This window comes from Fulmarus glacialis, unplaced genomic scaffold (assembly GCF_000690835.1).
Source record: "Fulmarus glacialis isolate BGI_N327 unplaced genomic scaffold, ASM69083v1 scaffold5138, whole genome shotgun sequence".
Lineage (NCBI taxonomy): Eukaryota > Metazoa > Chordata > Aves > Procellariiformes > Procellariidae > Fulmarus > Fulmarus glacialis.
The window spans coordinates 22,294-47,770 of NW_009229999.1; the positions used below are offsets into that span (position 1 = coordinate 22,294).

At 36.4% G+C, this 25,477-nt stretch overlaps 1 protein-coding gene across 2 annotated transcripts; it reads right to left on the bottom strand.

The window, feature by feature from the left end:
- Positions 1-5,793: 5,793 nt before the first annotated feature.
- ZNF711 (zinc finger protein 711) lies at positions 5,794-22,503 on the bottom strand. Of its 2 annotated transcripts, XM_009584045.1 has the most exons (8): positions 22,425-22,503; positions 20,414-20,944; positions 13,362-13,520; positions 10,418-10,564; positions 9,679-9,816; positions 8,201-8,248; positions 7,491-7,634; positions 5,794-7,023 (listed from the first exon to the last, which is right to left on the bottom strand). In XM_009584045.1, exons 1-8 carry the CDS (start codon positions 22,501-22,503, stop codon positions 5,846-5,848), a joined length of 2,424 nt encoding a protein of 807 aa, XP_009582340.1. In that variant the 3' UTR covers positions 5,794-5,845. The 2 variants fall into 2 exon arrangements, with proteins under 2 accessions (XP_009582340.1, XP_009582341.1); XM_009584046.1 differs by lacking the exon at positions 9,679-9,816.
- Positions 22,504-25,477: the final 2,974 nt, after the last annotated feature.

A 25,477-nucleotide genomic window follows, 5' to 3' on the forward strand; every position in this document is an offset into this window, starting at 1 on the left:
CTTATTAGACTGTCTTTATCAATAGTGTTATTGAATAAACCCTCACTGCCTGAACAGATTTGACAGCATGCAGAGTTTCTTGTTCTTACACTGAAGAGCAGGAGAAAATTGTCTTCTGGTTTTTATGACTGACTTTTCCACACAACTCAGTGTGCAACATGGAACAGTTTCTCTGCCTCAGCTGTAAAATAAAAGCCAAATGGAGCCCTGGTTCAAAAGTTACTGACACCTCTACCATTCTGTCTGAAGAGTCGACATAGACTGACTACTACGTCAAGGTAACTTACCTTTACCTTGAGAGTACTCTGCTGGTGTTCTTCCGTATTTTCTCTCTCAATCTCATTACCTTTAATTGTGGGCATTTGAAACCTGAAGAAAGAAAAATACAGATGATGATCAAGACATGAATCACTTTTAACTGCTCCTGGCTTTTAGGAGTTCTTAGTCTGTCATTCAAATAAAAAAAAGCAGTAACAAATCTGACATCATAGAGCAACCCTTCCACGTTTGTGAAACTCGCTGCTTGCTCAAGCAACCATGATGTGTTTGTACATCACATACAGCACCACAGGAGCAGGCAGAGGAGAAACCCAAACACGGTCGACAGCTGAACCACCTGAATGTTGTGCTCCCAGGTAGTGAACAGCTTTACAGCACAAGTCACCTTTCCTGCTCCTGGTATTGTGGAGCGGCATCCCATCACAAATGCTGGGAAAGGTAATTCGCCCTGTAAGTGTTGCTGCAGGGACAGATTTGCAATAATCTGACAAGCAAGGACTGTTTTCCACAAAACAGCTCAAAGCCCTTACTGAAAATGTGGCGAAAGGCAAGACATACATAAACTTCACTACGGAAAGTATGAAAGATGATCATGTCTACTAAGGAGTACCGTTAAAGAACAGGGATCATGCAACTTCACAACAACGATGGGAGACATCATTCAGTTTTCAGGACAAGTAATAAAATACGACACCACCAACTTCTATCATTCAATTCAACATTTAAGTCAAAACACTTGCAAGGCTTACAGGTGGTAGTGTATCTCTTTCACTTGTTCCTACCACCACTTAGGAACTCATCTGCTTTGAAAATGAATAAGCAGGACCTGCCTGTAGAGCACTTCATCCCATCCTAAAGGCTTCATCAGTTTGGGTAACAGAAGGCGGTTTGCTGCCAGCTCAGGGGAGGGAGCCAGGCAGGGCAGAAGTACAGGCTACACAGAGCAGGGATCTGTGGAAGTACTGAGATAACAAGTTTTACTGTGATTTGACGTGGCGCATTTTTAAATTCATGACAGCTCCATGGTAACAATACAACACCATCACAAATTCTCTTAAATATTTACTGGGAAAGCGCACTGAAAAGAATCTAGGAACTGTGCCTCAAACTGCTGAGGATTCAGGTGAAATTTTATTCTTATATTTAAGAAGATTTAAAATGCCACTTCCTAATAAAATCTTCTGTCAAGAATACCAACCACTTGCTTTAATACTGAATTTCAGTTACGGGGGAAACACGGTTGTAGGAAAAAAAAGAGGAAAAAAGGGTTCTACCTGAGTCTTATCTTCTGATGGATGAATACATGCACAAGATATACATAAGAAGATTCTAAAGTACTCAAACAACATACACAAAGTAAGAGCACTGCATACAACACCACTTCCTCTCAGATTTCTCTTTGTCTAGGAGGCACATTCCTTTATTTTCCCTTCCCTAAACCCAACTTCTACGTCATTTCCTCCACAGCCCCAATGTCACACCTGCAATACATTGCACAGGCCTTTTCTTGCCGATTCCCTCCTCCTTCCATCCATCACAGTATTACTTTTTTTTTTTAAACCACCAGAGCCCTCCTAACATCTTCAACCCCCTCCTTTGCCTATTCACCATCCAGCTTGGACAGTTACAAGAAGCTTCGACATCCGCCGCTATACAGAAAGACGTCAATTCTGGAAGAAGGAGCATCGGTGGGAATTTCAAATGAACAATACGTAAGTCCAGCCTCAGTCATAAACGTCTAAGCAGCACTGGACAGAACCAGCAAAGGGCCAAGTAGAAGCACACACTCCCAGCAGTATCATAAGCTACTGAATTTTAAAACCGCTACTCAAGCAAAAAGTGTGACAAACTGATTTTTTTAAACTGTTTGAAATATAACAACACATGGGTAGTAATCCATTAACCTTAGTACTGTGTGGGTTAAGTCTCAAGGCTTTTCCTCCTTTGACAGACCTTGTTTCCACAGTCTTTCTTCCTAGCTAGGTTTCATTGTCCATACGCTGCCAAGAGAGGAAGAGACAAACAATTAATATAAAGAAACATTCAAAATGCTAACGCAATAAGCCAACCAAAGGAAAGTGGTAACTCATTTTGAGACTGCACATTGGACAAGGCTTCCTGCAACCATCCTGCTAAGTTTAACAACTCAGTTTCTCGACCTAGCCATCACGAAGAGCAGGGCTCACACGCAGAAGATTGTGCTTAGTCTGCACCTCCTTCAAGTCCTGCACACTTTCCCCGTGTATGTACCTTAACTTAACAACCAACTACAGCTGCGGTTTTTCCAACCACTATCCCCTCCCTCACATCTTGACAAACATGTTCCTCACAGATTTCAATGTTCCAAAAGGTATGACTTTTCCTAATTAAAAAGAAATCTCATTCGGTGGATGAACAGACTGTTAAGTCTCAGCATCAACTGCAACTTCTGTAATACAAAGTTACATAACTTAATCATTCTATAATATAATGATGAAGCTGTAAATGAGTTAAACTTTTATCCAGCAAACACCATATACTTTCTGCTATCATTAAATATGTTAAAAAAACTTGTGTGCCCTTTATGGTATGTGTAGTTTTAGGGCAAGAAAAAAATAGATGCAGTAGAAAAATCTAGGTAGCAAATCTGATGCCCCACAGCGTAGCACGCGCTTAAGAACAGGAGATACCACTCACTAAACAACAATCTTACACTAAACAACTGTTCATCACAGAAAGAATTAACCCACATACGTCATTTTAAACTATCAGATATGTAAAGGTCAAAGCCTTCCACTGCACTCCTTGGAAGAAACACTACTGTTGTCCTCAAACATACACTGTAAAATGTAAACGTTAATATAGTTCACCGGCACATACCAAGTATGAATAATAAAAGGTATCAAAACATGACCTGAATGCAATGCTTAAAAGCATTATGTCCAGAATTCATACCACTGTCTAAAATACCGAAGTTTAATTTCTGTCATTTCTAGACCCCACATCCTGTTCTGTACCCCATGAACTGTGACTGACTCTTAGGCAATGTGGGATTAAGTCTTTCTATAAAAGGCTATAGCAAATGTTTAAAATACTCAAGTACCTGATTATTCCATCCATCTGTAAGGTGGAAAAATGAGCCAGCATGGATGTGTGCTTTGTCACAGAGTCAGAATGATCATCTTCAGTCTGCTATGAAGAAACTCCTTCAGTCTATGTATTCAATATAACATTCAGGAATAAAGCATTAAATTGTCAAAAAACCACAACTTTAATTGCTAAGATTTTTTTGAATGCTACGGCCTCCTCCTTGGATTGCTGGGCATACAAAAAAAAGTAGTATAAACAAAAAACAGATGAATAGGTTCATGTCTGCATCATTTCTGTTCTTTAGTACAAAAGCTACGAGTTCACTGACTAAAAGCCCATTGGAAATCCTTGATGAAGAGTTCATTTAATATCGCACTCTCAAAGTTTTTAATCTATTACTGATGTCATAATTCAAGTATTCTAAAAAGAGAGGGAAATTAAGATAGCAATATTTTTAGTATTTCATTTTGCAAGCTGTTCTTATTACACAGATAAAAAAACAAAACCTACCTGGCTTTTCCCAAAATATGTGAGAAGTTTTACGTTCTCTTTACTTAAAGGAAAAAATTTCAAAGGAATGTCAGTATCGCATTTGATAATTATTTTAGAAATAAGCACAAATACATCACCTGTAACTTTAAAGGGTTAGTCAGATAAAACCCCAATACTCTCCCCTCTATACTCTGATAAATACACCTCAAGTAACCTGTTTACTTGAAATGTTACTACATATTAATTAGTGAATAACGTAATTAAAAATATTAGGCAAATTTACACAGAATGAGACTTTCCTAAACACCATAAATGAAAAGCAAACTCCAAAAAATTTGGAGTGCAAGAGATGCGTTTTATTGTATGCCCGTTACGATGAGTAACACATTTAGAAATAATAATCCCACATAACAGTGACAATCTTATTTTACAGCGTGTACATCATTTTTTACAGCCACATAAAACACGTATTTTTCTAAGAGATTTCCCAAATTTAACTTTCTGAAGTTTAGAAATATAAAAAAAATTTATTCTCAAGGAACTGATTCTCATCTGGTGCAAAAACAAAATATGAACATTATCTGAAACACAAAGCCACAATATAGCATGAAGTTACAATTTATCATGTGAACAGCTGTGTGCAAACATGAAGCAACTAAAAAAGTAAAAAATACACACTATATGCATAACATTTATGAACAGGTTTTTCATTAAATAGCCCTAGACCAGCTTGTTATATTAAGCGCCATTTGATTTGCAGCATGCTAACACAAAGCATTGTTTAAAGGGATGCATATTTTAAATGTGTACACTGTAAACTGAAGATCCACCTCCAAACTCTAGTGGCAGCATATTTTTCTGGTTAAATACTGCATATATACTTTCTTACAGATTGAAAATGCATGTTTATAGTATTGTATACATTTTTTTAAAGAATTGATTAAAAGGTGCAATTTTATGTCTATATTGAAAATTTCATATTAGGAGGTAGGACAGTAATAGTCATACCTGTTAAGAACACTGCCCTAAAGAACTTCTAAGTACTCTGAATTTTAATTTAAAAAACCCTACATTTTTCAACTTTGTCTTTAATATTCTTTTTAGAGAAGATTTTAAAGTAGCGAGAAAAAAAATTAGTGTTGAGTCACAACACTATGAGCTGCATCCATTTTATCCTTTAAAAAAAAAAGGTCAAATTCAAAGTTAATTTTGTTATGTGCCATACTGAACAACATTCAACTGTAGTTTCAGATAAAAAAGGGAAATTATATACATACACATCTTTAACCCTAGCACCAGAACACCACCTTTGAGATCATAACATAATGCTATATTTTAAACATCATATCCTGCAATAAAATAGGTTAGCAGCTTTGAAAACCATTAAAAAATTACTTGTTGGACCTGAACTAATAAAGGAAATGAAGAAGTTTCCCAATGAAATGTTTAAAAACAAACAAAAAAAAAGGGACAACCCCCCCCAAATTTGACCAGTTCTGGAATTTAACTTCCAGGCACAATTTAAAAACGTTATGATCAAGTGACTGACTAACACTCTCCTTTCAAAACTGCACAAGAAGTTAGACTCAGTTGCCTTTGCAAACAATTTGTAAATAACCCCACCATGTATCTGAACTGTTTTCATATTGAAGACAAATGCTGTTACTGACAAAATGGATAACACAATCATCATCATCATTTTGTCTTCTATAGCTTAACAATGTGTAATACTATTAATTTGACGACATTCATCCATCTTTCTGCAAATTTAAGACATTCATCCATCCTTCTGCATTCTATAGTGCTCTTTAGGTTCTGATAAGCAACAATCATAGGGCTATGAGATCCCCTGTCAACCCTAATACTTTTAAGACTTTTAATACAAAGAATGTAAAGTTATGATTTAATATCAAGCTTTGAAACCAGGAGAAACAGTTCATGAGATTTTTTTTTCCCCAATTAGCATATCACAGTTTCTAAATTGCTTCCTTCTTGAGATCATATATTACATTATGGCCTCTTTGTGGTGCCTCATTATATGCTGATTTTTTTCAGATGGTCTACGGAATCCCTTTTTGCAATACTCACACCTATGTGGATAGTCTTTTGTGTGTATTGATATTACATGTCGTTTAAAGCCTGACGCATCCGTAGTGCTATATTCACAATACTGGCATTGATAAACTTTTCTTCCACTGTGGGTCTTCATGTGCTTCTTAAGTTCATTTTGCTGCCTAAATCCTCTTTTACATCTTTTGCATTTAAAAGGCAGGTCCTTGGTGTGAACTGAGAGGATATGCCCACTAAGTACAAAAGGATCTGAGGTTTTAAAGTCACAGTGTCTACACTGATGTATCTTTTTACCTTTATGGGTTTCACTATGCTTTTTGAGCTCAGATGGACGATGGAAGCCTTTTTCACATACCTCACATTTGTGGGGAAAATCCTTTGTGTGAACTGAAATAATGTGTCGCTTCAGGTCACTTGAATTGGTGCTCTTATGGTCACAATGTGGACACTGATGAGTCTTATGCCCTTGAAATAATTCTGTGTGCTGCTGCAGTTCTTTTTCATCTGTAAATGCCTGGGGACAGTGCTCACATTTAAATGGCAAATCAGTCCCGTGTTTGGTTTTGATGTGAGTTTTCAGATTGGACTGATCAGCACACCTGAAGACACAGTGCTGACACTGGTATGGCTTTTCCCCAGTGTGGGTCCTCATATGCTTTTTCAGCTCTGACGGATGACGGAATCCTTTCCCACACTCCACACATACATGAGGGAAGTTCTTACTGTGAACTGCAAGTAGATGTCTATTGAGTAGTCCCTGCTCTGCAGTTTCATAGTCACAATATTTGCACTTGTGTAGCTTAGGCTCCTTGTCCCTCAGTATTAGTTTATTAGAACTCAAGGGGCTTGCTTCTCTGTATCTTCTTGTATATTCTGTAAACTCATGTGTTTTATCAACTTTATTTATAAGTTTATGGCTTTCCAGATGATTGTGGAAACTTACTTTTTTGTTAGTTGTAAAGTCACAGTCTGTACACTGGTATTTCTTCTTAATCATATGATCTGGATGATTCTTCATATGCCTTTTCAAGAATCCTCTGGATTTAAATTTTTTCCCACAAATATGACAAGGGTAAACTGTTAAGGGCTGTCCATCAGGACCTATTATAACAGCTGTTTTTAAACAAACAAAAACAAGTTATGAAGGAAACAAATTTACTGATTAAGAAGTTTTAAATCAGCCAACTGCTGTTCAGATTCATGCACTTACACTTGCAGCAGACAGAGAATGGGTCAGTAGTTTAAAAACAACCAATCCACAGCACCTATAGTTTATATAGTTTTGTTTTAGAAACTGCTCAAACAGATCAGTAATATCACATGTGCAGTGAATATACCCATGATTACTTTTTAACAGCTTGCAAAATTCAAATGAATTGCATCAGCCCTAAGTGTACTGACTTTGAATAGCAAAAATTATTACGTTTTCTATGCACAGAATTGGAGGGGGGAAGGACACAGGAAATATGCAAATCATCATTTATATTTTTAAATTCTGCATCAGCTTAAAAAAACCCCAAAAGAATAATACAGGAGTAAGCGCCACTCCATGACAATACGCATAACCACACAGTGTTTACCTGTTTGCCATTGCCTGGCCTCTCCTCTCCTCCTTTTCTTGGTTTTTTGTTTTAGCACTCTATTAGTGCTAATGCTATCACAAATCTGCAGGTATTGTGTTGCATTACCGTTTTTGTTTTCTAATCGTGTATCCAAGTTATTTCCTAGAAACAAAAATTAGACACCATAAAAAACCTTAAACAACTTTTTTCTTTGGGACTGATGACTGGAATTGCACAGCAGCGTATCTACTCTTTAAAAAAAAACATTGCCCATTCCTCTACAATGAACATATATAAAAAAGAAGAGTGCCAATATAAAGCACTGGCAAAGGTCAAGAATGTAATTGCTTAAACATTAATTTTCAGATATATTCTTGATTTCCCATACTTCTCAAGACATTAATCTCTTATGAGTTATGCTGGTTTTTTCCTTCTATTTAACTTGGTTTTACTTCTTAACAACTGCATTATCTCTTTTCTGACTACAAAACTGTATTAAAAAACCTGGCAGATCCTCCCAACTTCCCCACCCACTCTGAAGGCCTACAACACATCTAGAATTCTTTTCATTTCAAAATAGTAGAGAAAGACTGTGGAGTCCTTCAATATATACTTTATGGATAATTTTTTGCATTCACTGATTAGGAGAACTGACACATAAATGTGTATGTTTTCAAAGACAGCAAGTTAGTTTTAATGCTGTACCAAGCACAGTTACATGCTCTTACCTGCCGCTTGACCATCTTCGTATCTTCTGGGTAGCCTTCTTTCATCTCCTGCAGAAAATGGTATTTTAGTCATTATAAATTAAAATTCTTTTTAAAGATGATGGCTTTGAAAGTCTGACAATGTCAGAAAACTAACTTAGCTGTCAGGTAACAGCTTAACTCTATCCAAACTGAGATGTGCAGTCCACAAACAGTTCAGTATTTTGTAATTATGAGACCCAGGAAATAAAATCACATCTTTGTGAATAGTTAATATCCACTAAAGCTGTGTTTGCACGCTTACCATGCTGACTGTCTTTCCTGCTTTTCATAATTAACATGCTTGTTTCTGCAAACTTTTAACCTCATATATAACCTCAGACACCAATCCAGAAATGAGGTTATCTGAAATCCACTATTTGTTCTTGAGATCGAAGTACGATTTTTCTAGAGTACAACTAGGCAGATAAGAAGACTTGGACCTTATCAGCCACTCAGCACTCATCTATATGAGGCACTACAAAGTTCTGAGAGACACAGAAGTAATACCCTACAAGTATATTCCTCATTTTGGATTTAAAGTGTTTACTGCTATGTGCCAAGGCTCTGTGGTTCTAAAACACTTTATCAACCCAACTACTGTGCTCAGAAATATTACACCAATGAATTTTAACTGACTAACTTGCTTACTTAATTATAACATAAACCATGGATGACCCGATACCTCTTAATATACATTTAACATGCCAAAATCCAAGAAAAAAAAATGAAATAAAAGAATATTCAGAATTCGCAAGATATCCTGGTAAGACACTTCTACTATTTGAAGCATGGCTGCAGAGAACAAATAACCTTTTTTGGTTTTGTTTCTAACCTGAAGGACTAACAGGCTTAAAACAGGTATATAGACTGAAATTATTAGGAACATGTTTACACATTTATTCCTACTATTCCCTTTTCAAAGTTATTTCCCCTTGTCCTAGCTAATGTAAAATACTTAAGGCTATTCTTGTTTTTGTAAGATCTTCAACAGCCAACTTCAACAACCATTGAAACAACCATTAAAACAGCCACGCATTCTGTACCTCTGAGCTGGAATCAAGAACAGTATAAAAATTCTCCTAACAGCTTTCCTTTCTACTTCATAAAAATAAACATATACCAATCCATTCATTATATGCAAGACAATCAACTACTGAAGTAATCTGTTTGACAGGCCAGCATTGGAAATAAACCACCAATGTAAAAATGGAATTGTTTTCTTCATATTGAACTGCGAACAAACTAAGGACCTTATGTGTAAAAGGTAACGAATGATGTCAAAATAATTTTTCACATCGTTTAATGAACTCCACTAACTGACACTGCTAGAAGGCCAGAAGGAGCTGTTTCCAAATCCCTAGGAGAGAGATTATCACATCTCCACAGAGATTCTGGAAGCTAGATTAGGGAGAAAATAACGGAAAGGATCTTCAGAAAATAAGCATACTGATTCCTACCGTAAGCAGCAGCCCAAGCAACAGGGACAAAAGTTTTATTCACGCCAGAGTCTTCAAGCTGTGTATCTGGAAGTGATGTAGCTTCTTCTTCACCTACAATAACTTCCATATAAACTTCATCTGCTATTTCAGCACAGCCTGGATTAAAGGAGAAGAATGAATCCTTAATTTTATTCTGCTCATCCTAAATTTTCCTTCATTTAATTTGCTCTCACTCTGACTGATACCCGTTACAAATTACTTTTCTTCCTTTGGCATTTAGAATCACCCCTTCCCTTAGAGTATCATTGTTTATTCAGACATTCCTTAAAGAGAGAAAACACATATCAATAAATATAAATCCAAAATAAATACCAACATAAATTTAAATATACAAACTTATAATCTTGTAACTGATGACATTTATTTGCCACTTTGCCAGAAAGCTGATTAAACACGGCAATTCACAGTAGGAAAATAGAAAAATGAGAAATTTGACTAACCTCACTAACTTCATCCATGGACACGTTAAATTTAATATAAATAATGAAATGATTGCATATAGTATGCACAAAGTGCATTTATTCACATCACTTTAAAATAATTATAGCCTGCTCTTTATTTTTAGGGAAGATGTGCTTAGTTTTCTACTACTTCAGGCTGAAGAATCCTTCAGAAAAATTAAAAAAGTCCTTGAGAACGATGTTTATATTGTTGTACAAACAGCATGAGAAACAAAAATGTTTCTTATTATGCTTACTAATATCTTCATCTTCCTGAGAAGAGTCCTTAACAGCCATGTAAACCATTTTTTCTCGCTGCATTCTACCAACACCTCCTTGTTCAATTACTCCAGCTACAGAATGTCCATTGTGAAAGTCACTCTCTGTGACAATTTCTGTCCCACCTTTAACAAAAAGAAGTTAAACACATTAAGTAAACGTTAAAAAAGCCACTGTTAAGATTAATTTCAGATTTAAGTATTTTTTCTTATTTAGAACAAAGCTATTTCATAAAACTCCAATTAAATGTTTTTGATACTTTGGGGCAGATAAGGAAGAAGTTCTCTCAGTATCTCCTGATAAATTCAGGACTGAACAACCACTACCCAAGAAGGATCAAGAGCCTTTTACACACGCTAGCAGTGATCTCAGGTGCAACTGGAAACATACACCTGCCCATGCCCACCAAAAAAATGACTGTAATTCTAATCTTGCCCAGAACACAGTCTTTAAATTCCTTCTTGAGATGTGAACAGCTAATTCTCATCCCTCTTCCTCTCCCAAAACCCTATTTACTCACTTTGCAGTAACGGATTCTTAGGTAATTTTTCATACAAAGATGCGTATGTCCCAGACTCATTACACAGGACTGAGCAGTAATTTATACTGGGGTCACACTTCTCAAACTATGAGAGAGCAACTGTTACTGCCAATTATTTCAACAACAAGAACATTATCTAGAGAGACAGACTAGCAGGTACGTTAAGGGGCTGCACCGAATCCCTGGAGACAACACAATCTGAGGTGTAACAGTTGGAAAGAAGGAAATGAGAACAACTGCCCACACGGTCCCGCTCCGGGTGACTAACAAGCTTTGGCCCACTGACTTACTTAACAGAAGCAAAAGAACAAGTTCCAACCAGGAACTTGATATTGATGCTTGAGTCAGAGAGAGGTGGCAGATAAATACTGAAGCTTAGTCTTCCATGCATCTCAGGGACTGAACAGTGAGTAGAGAAGCTGCAGAATATGGCAGAACAAGCTAACACCTGGTATATCAAGAGTCCTTGTTCGCCACTACAAATGGTCCTGATGGAAAATGCTCAGCTAGGTGGCTGAATCTAAATCAAATATATTGATCCATCATTCCCTGTGTTTTTTAAATGAGAGAATCTGCCAAACATTCTTGCCACCCAAGCCCATTTGTATAATTTTTGCCAAAAGTGGCTTTGCCGGGACATTTATCCAAGTAACTAGACTGCAATGCAAATGGATGACACCTAAGAGCCCTGCACCCCACCCCCACATACAAAAAGATCAAGAGAGTACTGCTAATGGGTAAACTTGAATCTTGGATATTCTTTGTGAAGACTGTCATCTCAGTTTCTGTACTCCTTAATGCTGAGCAACGAACACACATTATCAACACAATCAGCTCTTTCCAAGGGGAAGTACTCACCAGTAATGAACGGGTTAATTTGCCAGGGCTACCTCCTGGCTATATCAGAAGCACTGAGAGTAGCTCATGAGAACATCCCTGCTGTAAATTAGTTTTCAGCCATAAGAGATTCCGATTCTTCCTGCTGCTGCATTAGCAGTCTGTCCCTCAAGACTGACAACCTATCCCCAGAGGAAGAAACCATATTTCAAGAACAGGGCCTGGCAATTCATGTAGGAACTGGCAGATGAAACAGATGTCACAATAGATAAAGGATGTTAAGATGCTGCTTCCCCATGGTCTCAGAAAGCACATGGTCTTCACAACCTCCTTCTCATATACTTGAAAAGAATTAAGGATCAAATACTGAAAACCCCAGGGCCTTACAGAAATACTCTCTAACCTTCAGCCGAATCAGATACTGTCTATTCCAAATAGGATAGTAAAATATATCAAGCTACTTTGGCAACCTCGTGAAGGACTTGATTAACAGGCTCCAAAATCTACACTGTATCATGTTGCAAAAGATACTGAGCAACTCATAAGACAGTCTTAACTAATTCCAAACCTACCCTGAGAGAGAGAGAAAACCAAAGACAACTGCCCTATTAGCTAGCAGTCTGATCATCCCTGGAACAATCCTTTTCTGCCATTAATTTGACCTGAAAAGATTACTTGTTTCTCAGAGCAGAAAAATAAAAGGCACCATACAGCCAAAAATTTCCTGGAGCAGCAGTTCATGCTACTTGAAGAATAGCACTAGGATTGTGGAGGACTTTGTTGATCTAATCCACAGTTCTGTCTAAAATTTGAGATTTTCACAGCATAGCCAGGCCAATGCTACCAGTCTATGGGAGATGATGGCCCTTCTCCACTCCAGGAAGAACAGAGTCAGGCTGATTTGCCCTGTGAATGGCTCTGGGGCTCCTGGCCAGACACGTTCCAGTGAGGCAGAGTTTCAGTACCTAAGTGCAAAGGGTAAAGTGGAATGAGCCAGAGGTTTCAGCTCTGAGAACTGTAAGGGGCACTTTGCTTTTACAAGGTACAAAGAACAGAACATGGGTTAGCTGTATGTCCACTTTCAAAGCACCTGGAAGTGCTGGATCTATCCTTTTCAAAAGAGAATCACAGAGCAATTCTAAGTTTCTTGGTTAGGTTTGGAAATGACCATACGCCTGAAGCCCCAGCAATCTTCCCCTCTCTCTGCATCAAGGCCACCGATGACTGTTGAATGACAGGAATCCACTCTAGAGGCTTTTCTGTGCTGACACACAGTCTTGCAACGTCAGAGAAAAGCAGCAGCTGAAAAACAGCTTCTATACGACTTCTATATTTGGGCTTTGGTTGCCTGAAAATAAATACTGCTAATCAAAAAAGAACTTGAGACTAATATACACCCAGTATGTACCGCATATGGGCCGCCTCCACAAATAAAAAAAATTCAAAAATTCCAGTCAGTGGATTAAATTAAATTAAGAACAACAAACAAAAAGACCCTGAAGTAATTCATACTATCGGAAGAATACATAGAATTTAAAAGGTACCTATTTCGACATCATCTTCAGCTTCAGCTTTAAATATGTACACTTTGATAACTTCTGAACCAAACCCGTCATCTTTAGCAACATCATCATTTGTCACCTCGGTACTGATTTTCAAGGGAGTGCTTCCTATATGGTCCAATTTTTCTCCAACATCATCCACTGTAAAGATAAGAGAATAATAATGAGGTTCAAACACATTTTTTAAAAGTCAAAGTAATCAGTAGCACAATTTTCTCCACTTCATCCCCATGCATAGTAAAGGTTTGTATTCATAAATGGCCTTTACAAAACAGTTCATCTCAAGATACTTAAAAGAGATTCCAGAAGGTCAGTACTCATTTTATTGCAACCCAGGAAACACAGCAAGAATTACAGAACGAAGAACACAAGAGGGAGCTTGTCATCAAACAGAATGTGGTAATTGGTTATGTCTGAAACTATTACACTTAGAAAGCAAAAATGTATCAGTACATAAAATTAAACGTCTATCCAAAAATGTTAAAAATTAACCCAGAATTGCCTGTTACAGTCTAAGAGTCCCAAAAAGTTTCACTACTCTAAGATACCAGTGACTAAAACTGGTAGCTGAAACTCTTACGAAGAGTGATGACCCTCAGTATATTCCCAGTGAAAGAAGTGTGCATCAAAAATTTGACTACATCTTCACCCTAAGAGAAATTATGATTTTATCCACTTAAATAACATATAAATTAATGAAGATTATTGTATAATATACAGCTGACTAAAAGATGCAGTGAAAGTAAATCCAAATACTACGTGAAATTGACTTCTCATTCTTTACGTACGCAACTTAGTCACTCTGATTATTCGGTCTATTTATTCAAAATGCTCATTTTATTTATACAACAAAAATTACATTCAAACTATTAAAAGTGTAGAAGTAACACTAGTTTGGTAAAAAGGGCATTCGCAGAGATATCCATGTATATACCCCCATATCCATGTATATACCCCAAAATGCCAATACGGAGGCCATTGAACTAAAAATCTTTCTGACATATGTATTGCCAACACACTTCTCTCAGTGGATAAAATTAGCTCCTGTGCAGATGGCCAACACAAAACCGTGCAATGCTTAACACCCACTGAAGTCCTCTAAATAGAGTACAACTCCACAAAATGTAAAAAAAATCTGAATTTAATACATTCCAGGGAAGTATTGCGATTTACTGCATACATAACTTTAAAATATGTGCATGCTAAGTTAAAAAAAAAAAAAAATCATTAAAATTAATATTACAGTGACAGTAGTGTTTCATGACTAAGAATAGAGTCTACGCAATGCGGACACTGAGGGCTCTGAGGAAAGGATGGCTTACCTTGGGATGGCTGCAGTGGTTCCCAATCCCCCTCTAAGTCTCCTGCCCTCAGCGCAGTGATGACTGCTCTTGAAGAGCTGCTTTTAACTACTTCAGGCTACAGCCTGGCGTACTGAGCTAAACTGGAGTTAGTTTAAGCTTTTCTTAATACTCCAGGCAGTCGTGCGAGGTGGTTCAGAACCTGATAGAAAAGGAGCAGATGCCTTTCCTGCAGCAGGGTGGGAATCCACCACAGCAATCCCAAACTAAGCTCTTCCCACTCACGGACAGGATTCCATAGAAACACCTATCCAACTAACACCATTTTTCATCCCCACATTGAGGAACCTTATTTCTATTTCACAAATCTTGGACTGCATCAGAAGAGTATAGAAGTTATTGAGGACAGAACTAGATATAATGTGGGTAAGTACAAATAAGTATTTGATTTAACTTTAGAACCTCTGAAAATTATGTATTTTGACGAAAATTAAACAGAAAACATTTTAAAAAGCTATGTTTTAGCTATTTCTTTTTGTAAATAAGAGATTAATTGCATTGCTGAAAAAATATAAAGCTTGGATCAGTAGGAAAAAAGTAAAAATTTCCTCAGGAAAAGGGTTTTCGTTTTTTTAATCAAAAACATTCTAAATCTCTATTAAAATTGATGCCAGCAACATCAACACCTTAATCTGTTAAAATCTGACATGTACTACATGGCATTCACGTTACCTTGCAGGACAATGAAAACAGTAAGAGTATGAACACCACAGATGAGAAAGCCACAACAGAGAACATGGCATATTCCTTTGACACTTTAGTTTACCAGCATCAGGTAATTCGTACATCTTTATATCCAGTATGGGACTGTTACTGCATCTGCTAATTGAAATTTTTTATGCTGCCAGAATGTTATTAGAAAAGATTACGCATCCTCTGCTAACAGGAAAAGGGAAGATGCTAAAAGATACTTATCTTGGAAAAAGGATTTCCATACATCTACTGTGTTTGAATTTATTAAAGACCAACGGTCTTTTCTGCATGGCTTTTAACACTTACAAAAGTTTCTTATCCAAATTCTTCAAAATGATACACCTACGTTTAATTTTACTACAATGAACGTTCCTGCTGCATGTGTGAGTCTCTGAAGGACTGGAGGTAACTAATAGTACAAGGCAGGAGAGATTATATATACAGCTATATGACTAGACATGCTGCCAAAACACAGAAAGAATATTTAAAGGCTGGGTGGAAGAAATCACTAATTGTAAGCTGTTATTCTAATTTCAGAATTGGTAGGTGGTAGTGAAGTTATTTTCAAATCTGCAACTGAAGCAACATCAACTTTTTCTAAACTTACAAACCTAACGCATTATCAGTTAAACATAGAAAATAAATATTTCAGTACTGGTAGGTTATTTAACTACAGCAACTTCCTACTGAACATGTATGTGATAACAAGTTTCCTTTATGGCAAAAACTTCCAACTATTTAACTAATATTGGGTGACAATGACTCTACACCACTATGTATCTGGTGAAATAACGTTAAGAAAAAACCACACAATTTTAGACAGTTGCCTTACCAGGACATCAATTGCAATACAACAAAAATTACCTCAAGAAAAAAAATGAGGAATTCCTCAATTTTACAATTTTTGTAAGAACAAATATTGTCAGCCAAAAATATAAAGTAAAATACATGAGTATAGCATGTACGCTTACATGCTGTGTTTTACCATTTCAAGTAAAGCCCCCAGATCTTCAATATCCTTTAAAAAATAGGGAGCCCTGTCTTAGAGGGGCAAACTTATAACATTATTTTTAAAATTAGTGGTTACTCCCACATCATCAACCATCCTGTGTATGTTCAAAGATCTTCTGTCTCTACAATTTAAGCTGAAGTAATGGAAACATATCGGGAAGCCTGTGTATCCCAGGGCCTCTGGAATCACTTTTCTGAAGTGATTCTTTTATATTTTTCTAAAAAATGTAATATAATAAAATTCAAAAAATATAAACCGGACTGAGAAAATGATACCGATACAGACTGTCATTTGTAAGAAGTTGCCTTTTGTTTGAAATACCTCAACCACAAAAGACACTGAATCGGCAATTTCTATTGCTTAAATTGCTGTCTTATATGAAGTAAGTTTCATGGTTTCAATCTATTTTTTGAACACATTTAGATAAGGGGAAAACAATCAACACAGCAGGACATGTAATCTTCATCAAGTTCCAAAATAGTAAGGCTTTTATTAAAAACAGATTGTGAAAATATTCTATTGTCTAAGACTGCTAACCCATCAGCGCTAAATTATCTGATATCTTTTCCCAGTGATAGTTCTCAGGAACAGGAATGCTTACGTTATGTCAATGGAATATGAAAAGTGTCTTCCAGATTTGACTCATTCACCAGAAGCACTACATATTATTATCTCGTCACTTAAAATTAACTGAAAAAACACAACAGAGAACCTTTATAAATATATGCTGAATCCTCCTGAATAAACAAGGTTTAAAGGAAAACTCAGCACACTTCCAATTTTAAACTTACCTTACTTCGCTGTTTTCAGGTGTGTGATGTCCAGATTCACCGTGGATTGCCAGCTCCCAATTCATGTGATGCCTCAGCATGCACTATGCTGGTGATATCACACCCACCATAGGAGCCCATAGGGATAACATGAGGGCAAGATAAGTCCTGTGGTTTTACAATTTTTCATATTTTTCTAATGTCTGATATACTTATTTTATATCCCATAGGTTACAATATAGGAATATTAATATTAAAATGTTTAGCAAATTATGAACACTGTATTGTAATATACTAAAAAGGAGGTGGTGGTGGAACAGTACCTTACCCCTAAAGGCCAGCTCCAGTGTTGTTCTTTGGTGGGTATGAGGTCACCAACATAGTGCATGCAGGGCCAACACACGGATCGGGAGCTGGCAATCCGCTGTGGGTCTGAATATCGCAAACCTGAAAAACAAAAAAGGGTACGCTTTAAGCTACACGTGTGCTAACTCCTCCCCGGCAAAATGGGATGTACATAATTTTCCCATCTCAGTACGAGATGGATGGGTGCATGATCAGACCATATGCATTCGTTTTGTATTAATTTCCTTTTTCACAAGTCCCTTTTAAAGGGGTGTTCTGGAGATAGAAAACAAGGGATCATGCATATCCCGTGGCATACGTTGTGAACGCATCAAAAAGATTTGTCAGTCTTATGCTGATAAGGCTGATTTTAAAAAGCTGAATTCATCTGCACTGAGATAGCAGAGTGGTGATAATCTTCCAGCGAAAATTTCCAATTACAAAATCATACGCAGCTGGTTTATAGAACTATTAAGACAAACTTACTGTTTTCCAAATAGTATTTACACAAAAATATAATTACCAATAGTGTATAGAATATCCACATGGGAATGTTGTCTTAAAATGGTAAAAGAACACCTTTCCATATATTTAAACTGTAACTCCCAACAAAAGAGTAAGTTAAAATTCCACTCAGCTCAGCTGTGTGGTTAGGGGGTCCAGTGCATCCGTCACAACACCCTAAAATGTAGTATTTTAGTGAGTTCCCAAAATGTGTTCCACAGAACAGCTGGTGGTATTCCCTGAGGGCGTATCTGTAGTTTTATGTAAAGTCCCTCCTTTTTAGATGCTAGATATCATTAAAAGGCAGCTAAGAAGTATTTTGAGGTTCTTTAAAACTATCATTTTGATGTGATTTACATTATAAAAAAGGCTCAAAAGTCCTATATCACACCCCAAAGAAATAGCATAAAATTAACCTTCTACAACATTTACTGAACATTTCATCTGACAATTTAAAAAATATAAGTAAATATAAAGGGTTTTAAACTGCTTGATAAACCAAGGCTTTTATCTATCCTACACAACAGATTATCCTCATAAACATAACAAATTCAAGGCTAATTTAAAAAAACATTTTAAAAAAAACAAAAAATGAACACCTGCGTAAGATTGATTCATTTTTGCTGACAAAAAAAATCAGTAGCAGATACTTTGTTGGGTCAAGCTGGCATACCCAGCACAATACAGCCTCAAAACTTGGCAGAGGCAAGAGACTGCCTTAATTTATCTAAAATGATTACTTAAAACAAAATTCTAGATTAATAATGTAGCTTCCAACGGTGATTATTCAGGCATATCATGATTATACATATATATAAATCCGATTTGTTTAAAACTAGGTCTCAAACGGCTTCGAAACATTGCAAAAGCCATCGGTAGGCTTGAGAACAGCTGACAAAACTATAAATTATCAGACACAGCTGGGGTCATCAGGCAACGGTTACTGAAAGTTTAAGATGTTCTGGTCTAAGCGCAGTGATTACCATTATCAATCACACTTATCTATCTTAGAAGGAATTCCAAAGATGACTTTACTTACAATTACAAAGGTGCAGTTGGAAATACCGCAGTTACAGAATACAATTCATCGTAAGTACTCTGTCAGAAAGGAGGAATTTTTTCAATGAAACAACTGACTGTAAAAATGGTGTTCCTTTACTTACAAACACACAGGAATTTTTCTGTTGTAGGTCTAATTTGCTCTTAGACTGAGATTTTTTTGGTTCTTTTTCCAAAAAACCCTTTTTGACTTCTGTTAGTGACATATGGCATTACAGTAATGATAGAATGATAAAAAAATCATTGCTGTCCATCCTATACTGAACAAAAAATAAGTAACAAAAATATCTTTTGCAGATGGGACATAAACGCTACCAAATATTGAAATCATTGTAATCGCTAATCAGTCATGTCCTCTGTCTTGAAATTTTTAATAAATGCAGCTTGCTGTGAACAGATTGACACTTTGACACACTTGGCATTGCCATTTTTTTAACATATTGCTTCTGACTAAATAAAATCTGTTTTGACCTACTCACATTTCAAGAACTAATTTGGAGAAGTCAAAAATCTAAAATGAACTATCATACATTTTATCAAATTTGCGTAACAATAAAAACTGGTATCTTGAGTATAATTTAACCACTGAAGAAATGTAATATACCTAAGGTCCTTTCAGTAGGATCTTAACACTCTACAAGTAGTATAGGACCATACAGTTTCCTCAGAGTTGGATGCCGTGTGGAAACTGAAATGGGCAGACACTTTCCAGTGTAGAGAGCCAATCAATTAATGCACACAACCACTTAACGTCAAGTTCAGTCCAGAACAGCACAACATACCATAAAATGCCCATTACAATTTTTAATACAGCTAAACAAACAATATTTCGTTGACATATACAAGAAAACTTTATGAGTGAGGTATCTTAAAAACCTCTTTGTTGGATTCTACTGATTAAACCCAACATGGTATTTTTACACAAATCTACATAACATGGTAATATACCTCTGTATTTTAAAAAAAAGTACTATACTCAAAATATGTGGAATGTTTAACTTTCCAATGTGTTTTTCTTAATTTTCAGGAATACCTAGTTTCAGAAACACAAACATACATGCTCATTCACTCAACAGCATGAATGACATTCTCTTTCCTGCTATATCAGCGATAATGGATTTTTCATCCAGAAAACCCAAATCCAGACACCAAGAATTGACTGGGCAACAGACTGTTATTTGAGAGTTCCAGTACTGAATGCAGCAAGAGTCCAGCTACAGTAATTTCTCCCCACTAGACCACTTCTACTTCAGATAATTTCCTGTTCATATCTCCCTTTGTTTAACTTACAAGATATCATTAAGTAGTCTTCAGATGTACTCTTGCCATCATCATCGTCTTCTGTTTTTATAGTCACTGTGGAGCCAGGAACAGTACCAGCTGCTTGAATGACTGCTTCAGAATCTGAGTTCGTTACAAGAACTTCTTCTGAAACCATTGTAGGCGAGTCGGCTCCTGACACAGAGTCTTGCACCACATGCTCCAAATGTCCATCAGGACCCGTAACAAGGTCAGCCACAAACACCTGATCGGGAACTCTAACGGTTTCTGTTATTAGATCAGAAGTCAAAACATGATCACTGGTATCTAAAGCTTCTTCAATAGCAACATCAGCTTCCAAAACAGAATCAGGAACAATTACACCTTCTGTTACAACATCAGTTTCAGTGATGATGTCAGGTCCTTGGACAACTTCAGCTGCTAAGCCATGATCAAGAGTTATTCCATCATCGGTAACAACATCAGAAACTAGGACAGCTTCGGGGACTGATACAACAATATGGTCTCCATCAATATGAGCAGTGCCAGCCATTCCAGCCACTATGAAACAATTGTGAATGAGGAAAAAAATGTTAAAATTATTGCCTTATCAATTAGTTTATCTAAGGAATAGAATAATTGTACAGATAAGTTAAACACTGTTAAGCTAAAATCTGTTACTTTTCAACAATCCGTATTTTGCATTTCACCCAAAAGACTATCCAAAACAGCCTGTATTTTTTAAATTAAGAAAAACAAAACATGTCACTTTTTTCAAGACATAATGTGGAGTTTGCCCCAAATTTAGGTTTTACAATGCTGGTATGTTAAAAACTACAGGTCAGTTTGCAATTTCATCTTTTTTTAAATTCCAGTTAGAAAACATTTGATTACAGTAGCAATTTGAACCTTCACAGAATTCTTGCATGATACTGGAAATGCAGTAACAATACATTAATTGCTATTAAAATAAAAGGACTTCCATTCTTTAGACTGCATGGGTCTTGATAAAAATAAATATTCAGTTGTACGCAATATTTATAGCACAATTTCCAACAACTTGCCACGTTGCAAGGAATGGCTAGAAGCAGAAATCTGTTTTTCATTAACAGACTTGACTGGCCAGTCATATTTGCAGACTACTTTTCTATACATAAAAAAAGAATGCACAGTGAATTATTTTAACACACACATAAATAGCAGTTTTAATCTTAATGAATAAAACACTCAAGAAAATGGTTCTTATCAGAATGAAAAATACTTGAGGAGATCATCTCCTGTCATAATGCACAAATGGAGACCCACAAAGAAAAGAGTGGAGATTTCTTGCTGTCCTTTCTCTAAACCTTCAAAATTGCTGAGGTTATTTAGCACTGCCACCATAAGAAACAGTATCCATTTAAAAAAAAATCAATTTAGAAACAAGTTTTCTTCTATCAGTACAGTCCCAGGACTGATGTTCTTGACAGAAGACTTCTAACCACATGTGAACATGCAGATTTAACTAAATCTGTAAATTGTTGTCTACGTAATAAGTTATCTGTTGTCACACAAAGACATTACTTCCCACCACATTTACTGAAATACCCTAAAGGAGAACTGGAGACAGTAATCAAGGTAAGCATACAAAAGCTCAGATGTTGTTTACATCCTGTACTGGATGTTATTTACATCTCCTGTATGTTGGAGATGTAACAACTAGTCAATGTGATTTCAAGCAGAAGCACACACACCACAAAACCGCTGAACTCCAAATAACATATTTTGTCTCATCTCGAGCACTTTGGGCCACAGACTTAACTTTTTTTTTTTCAGAATTACTTCAATATTTTGGAATAAGTGACTATTTCAAGATCAGCAAACAAAGTATACAAAAACGTATTATACACCATCTTAACTTTTCCATTTTCTCCAAAAAGTCATGCAAATAGCATTACTATATTAGTCAACTCTACATCTTGATATCATTTATAAACATATAGCAAAATCCTGAAAAACAGTCTTGATTTTATTCATTATTTTTAATAGTTAAAATGTTTACCAAAATCCTGCATAATCATAGTGTGAGGCATTTTGGATTCCTGTGTTTGCAATCCAAGACTTCCACCACCTGGATCCATATTCAGGTAAGTTCATTCACAAATAACTGCAATAAAAGCAAAATCAGAATTTATATTGAACAGTGTTATTGTGTTAATTAGCTTTACTGAATTAATGTCACATTGACAAACACAGAAAAGTATTATCCAAAATTTCAAGAAAAAAGCATGTAGTACTTCATACAATTCACTTTGCTTTATTCTTTTGTTTTTATATTTTTTGACTAAAATCCCGAAAATGTTTCCATCCATTAGTAGTCCTACAGTAATCAAAAGAATTACACATGTGAGTGAAACCAAACAAGTCAGCAATTCTTGGTCAGGACTTAAAAGTTTTCTATATGTAAGTCTTTGGTTACTGCCTGTCCTAGAATAGTTCTATTATATTCTGTAGAACTTAACTGGAAAGTGCCTTCTAGTTACCTTCAGCATGCAGAGGTACAGACTTCAACATTGCTTTATTTCTAGGAGCAGTAAGCACAAGGAATGCTTAAAACTTCAATCTCCCCACTGCAATCTGAACATTAAAATATTTTTGCAGTTTTATGAGACTACCTCCATAGGGTAGCACCTCACTGACTGACAGCAAAGATCTCACCTGCAATACCAGCAGCAGCATCAGGCCATAGTAACAAAACAATATAGACGTGTTAGTAAGCAACTGAGCCTAGTTACAGGTAACTTATTATCTAGGAGCAGAAACTTTGTCAAGAAGCAAGTTAATTTTGCCTTAAACAAACTGTAGCTAACTGTCTGTAGAACCAAGAAATACAGGTCAGACATCAACAGCACACATGCCATTACTAACTACATGCTTTACTGTAATACATACATATATTAGCAACTATGCATGAAGAAGTGCTATTACTAACTACATGCTTTACTGTAATATATACATATATTAGCAACTATGCATGAAGAAGTCACCTTCACTCTATCCCTGTCTGTATATACTCTTTAACTAATTATCAAGACTGGTGATTACGGATGTGTGGAGCTGCATTGAAGAAAGTTGAGAATTGTACTGGGAGTATCAATTTTTCAGATTCTTTCACAATTTTATATCTATCAGATATTTCAAAACAAATGTTCATGTGTAAATTTAATTGAACATTATGCTTCATTATAGGTAAGTTTTGAAAAAGCTGCGTAGTGCACTACATTTACGAGAACAAAAGTGCCGAAGCTGATTTTCTCTTCCAGCGGCTGTGTATGAACCTCTCTATATCATTAAAAAAGTCTGACAAAAGGCCTGGTAGAAAATTTCATCAGTGCTCAGTCAGATTTGCATGCACAGTGCAGAACTACCCATTCCAACAGGCAACAGCTAAGCGTAAGAAAGGCCAACTTACTTCAATGTCTCCACTGCCATGATACTTACTGAAGAAACGACAGTGCTCAACAGACTTCTCTGCTGACACCTCTATTTACCATTCCAGTGTGAGGACTGTATTATCCATATTGGTTGACATTTTATTTCAAAACTGTCAGGTTATTCTAGAAATCTTATCTTCCAACACTGTCCCTTCTGTGCTGCCTCATTTCTGCTGCCAGGGAAAAGCTGGTCCTATGCAGCTATCTGCAATATCCCTCTAATAGAAAACTGATCCTTTAAAGCTTTTGATAGAACAGACCCGCCAACTCTTTGTACAAACTCCCCACTGTTATCCTTCACTGTTACATTTTTAGCTTGATTTTCTTTCTTTTCTTTTGTTTCTGACAATTGCTTTGGCTCTTCTAATTCCCCTCAATGCTTAGGGGCTTCTGTTTCCTGATTTCTCTTTTGTCAGACTTGCCTATTTTCCTCAATCTTTTAAAATTACACCAGTTCCTCAAACCTTGCCACACAGCCATGCCAGTTTTACTCCGAGTTTTACTTCTGACATTCTCGCATTCATTAAAATGCAATTCCAGTTACATCCAAGAATTTTCACACATGGAAATTAAATGTTGAGTTCACTAAACTCAATTTTACCAAGATCTCCACTTCTGGTATTATATCTGTCTTGAGGATGCTGAATCTTTTTCATTAGGTACAGCTATGCAAACTTGCTTTCAGAGAAAGAGAAAGCACATAACATTTATTTGACAGAGTGTTTCCATAAAATAGAAGACAGAAGGCTAAATTAGCATTCCTCCATGTTATTTGCATTGCTACTAAGCATTAAAGTGTGGGGATTCTGAATTATTTTGCAATTTGCTGCAACCCAAAAGACTTTTACACAAGTTCTCAACGCAGGTGAAGTGACTCCGTACACGCAGCTACAGGAGCATACAGCGAGCAAGGCTTTCATAGGGGAAAAATCTCTATCTTAGAATATCTCTATTGCACGAGTCTAAAATATTGTACTTTCCTGCCCTCTCATATCCAAGAATCGGAAATAGGCGACAGTATCACACAGAAAATGAAGAGTTTTAGGAGTTGTGGGAAGTGAATGCAGAATAAGAGCTCAAGTCAGAACTACCTGGAACGGGGTGATCCAGAGATGAATAGGGAAGTACAAATACTTTTAAGAGCAAGTCTCAAAAATGTGGTACTTCTACTGTTGTAGTACCAATCTTGATTTTGATCTTCTGGATTTCATAAAAAGCTGACCCCTATCCTACCGCAAGAATTTGTTTAAGTAGTCTGTGTGTCTAAATCCAAAATATGATAGAAACTTCAAGTACTTTGGGGTACAACGTATTTGACAACCCTACTGCAATGAAATACACCACAACAGAGTTAAGGGCTAACATAGCCAAGCAAGGCGAATAATGAAATAACCCAAGCTGTACGAATAAATGGCTTAAGTGCCTGAAATCTCTGAGATACCTCTAAGCCAGAATCAAAGGACCCAGGAAGAGCCAGGACCTAATGCAACTAACACAGAAGTAAACTAAACTTTGCAGTAGACATGCCATTAATTTCTCTTAGAACGTGAAGCTCCATCCGTAACAGGCACTAGGGTCCACGGTAAAAGACCCTAAAAACTGAACAGACCAAAGCATCTTA

Bases quoted from the DNA above. Each gene is read 5' to 3' on its own strand.
- ZNF711 (XM_009584045.1), bottom strand. From the start codon at position 22,503: ATGGATCCAGGTGGTGGAAGTCTTGGATTGCAAACACAGGAATCCAAA. The intron at 20,945-22,424 runs GTAAACATTTTA...ATTGTTTCATAG, and splicing joins TATGATTATGCAGGATTTTG to TGGCTGGAATGGCTGGCACT. The intron at 7,635-8,200 runs GTAAGAGCATGT...TTTTGTTTCTAG, and splicing joins CGAAGATGGTCAAGCGGCAG to GAAATAACTTGGATACACGA.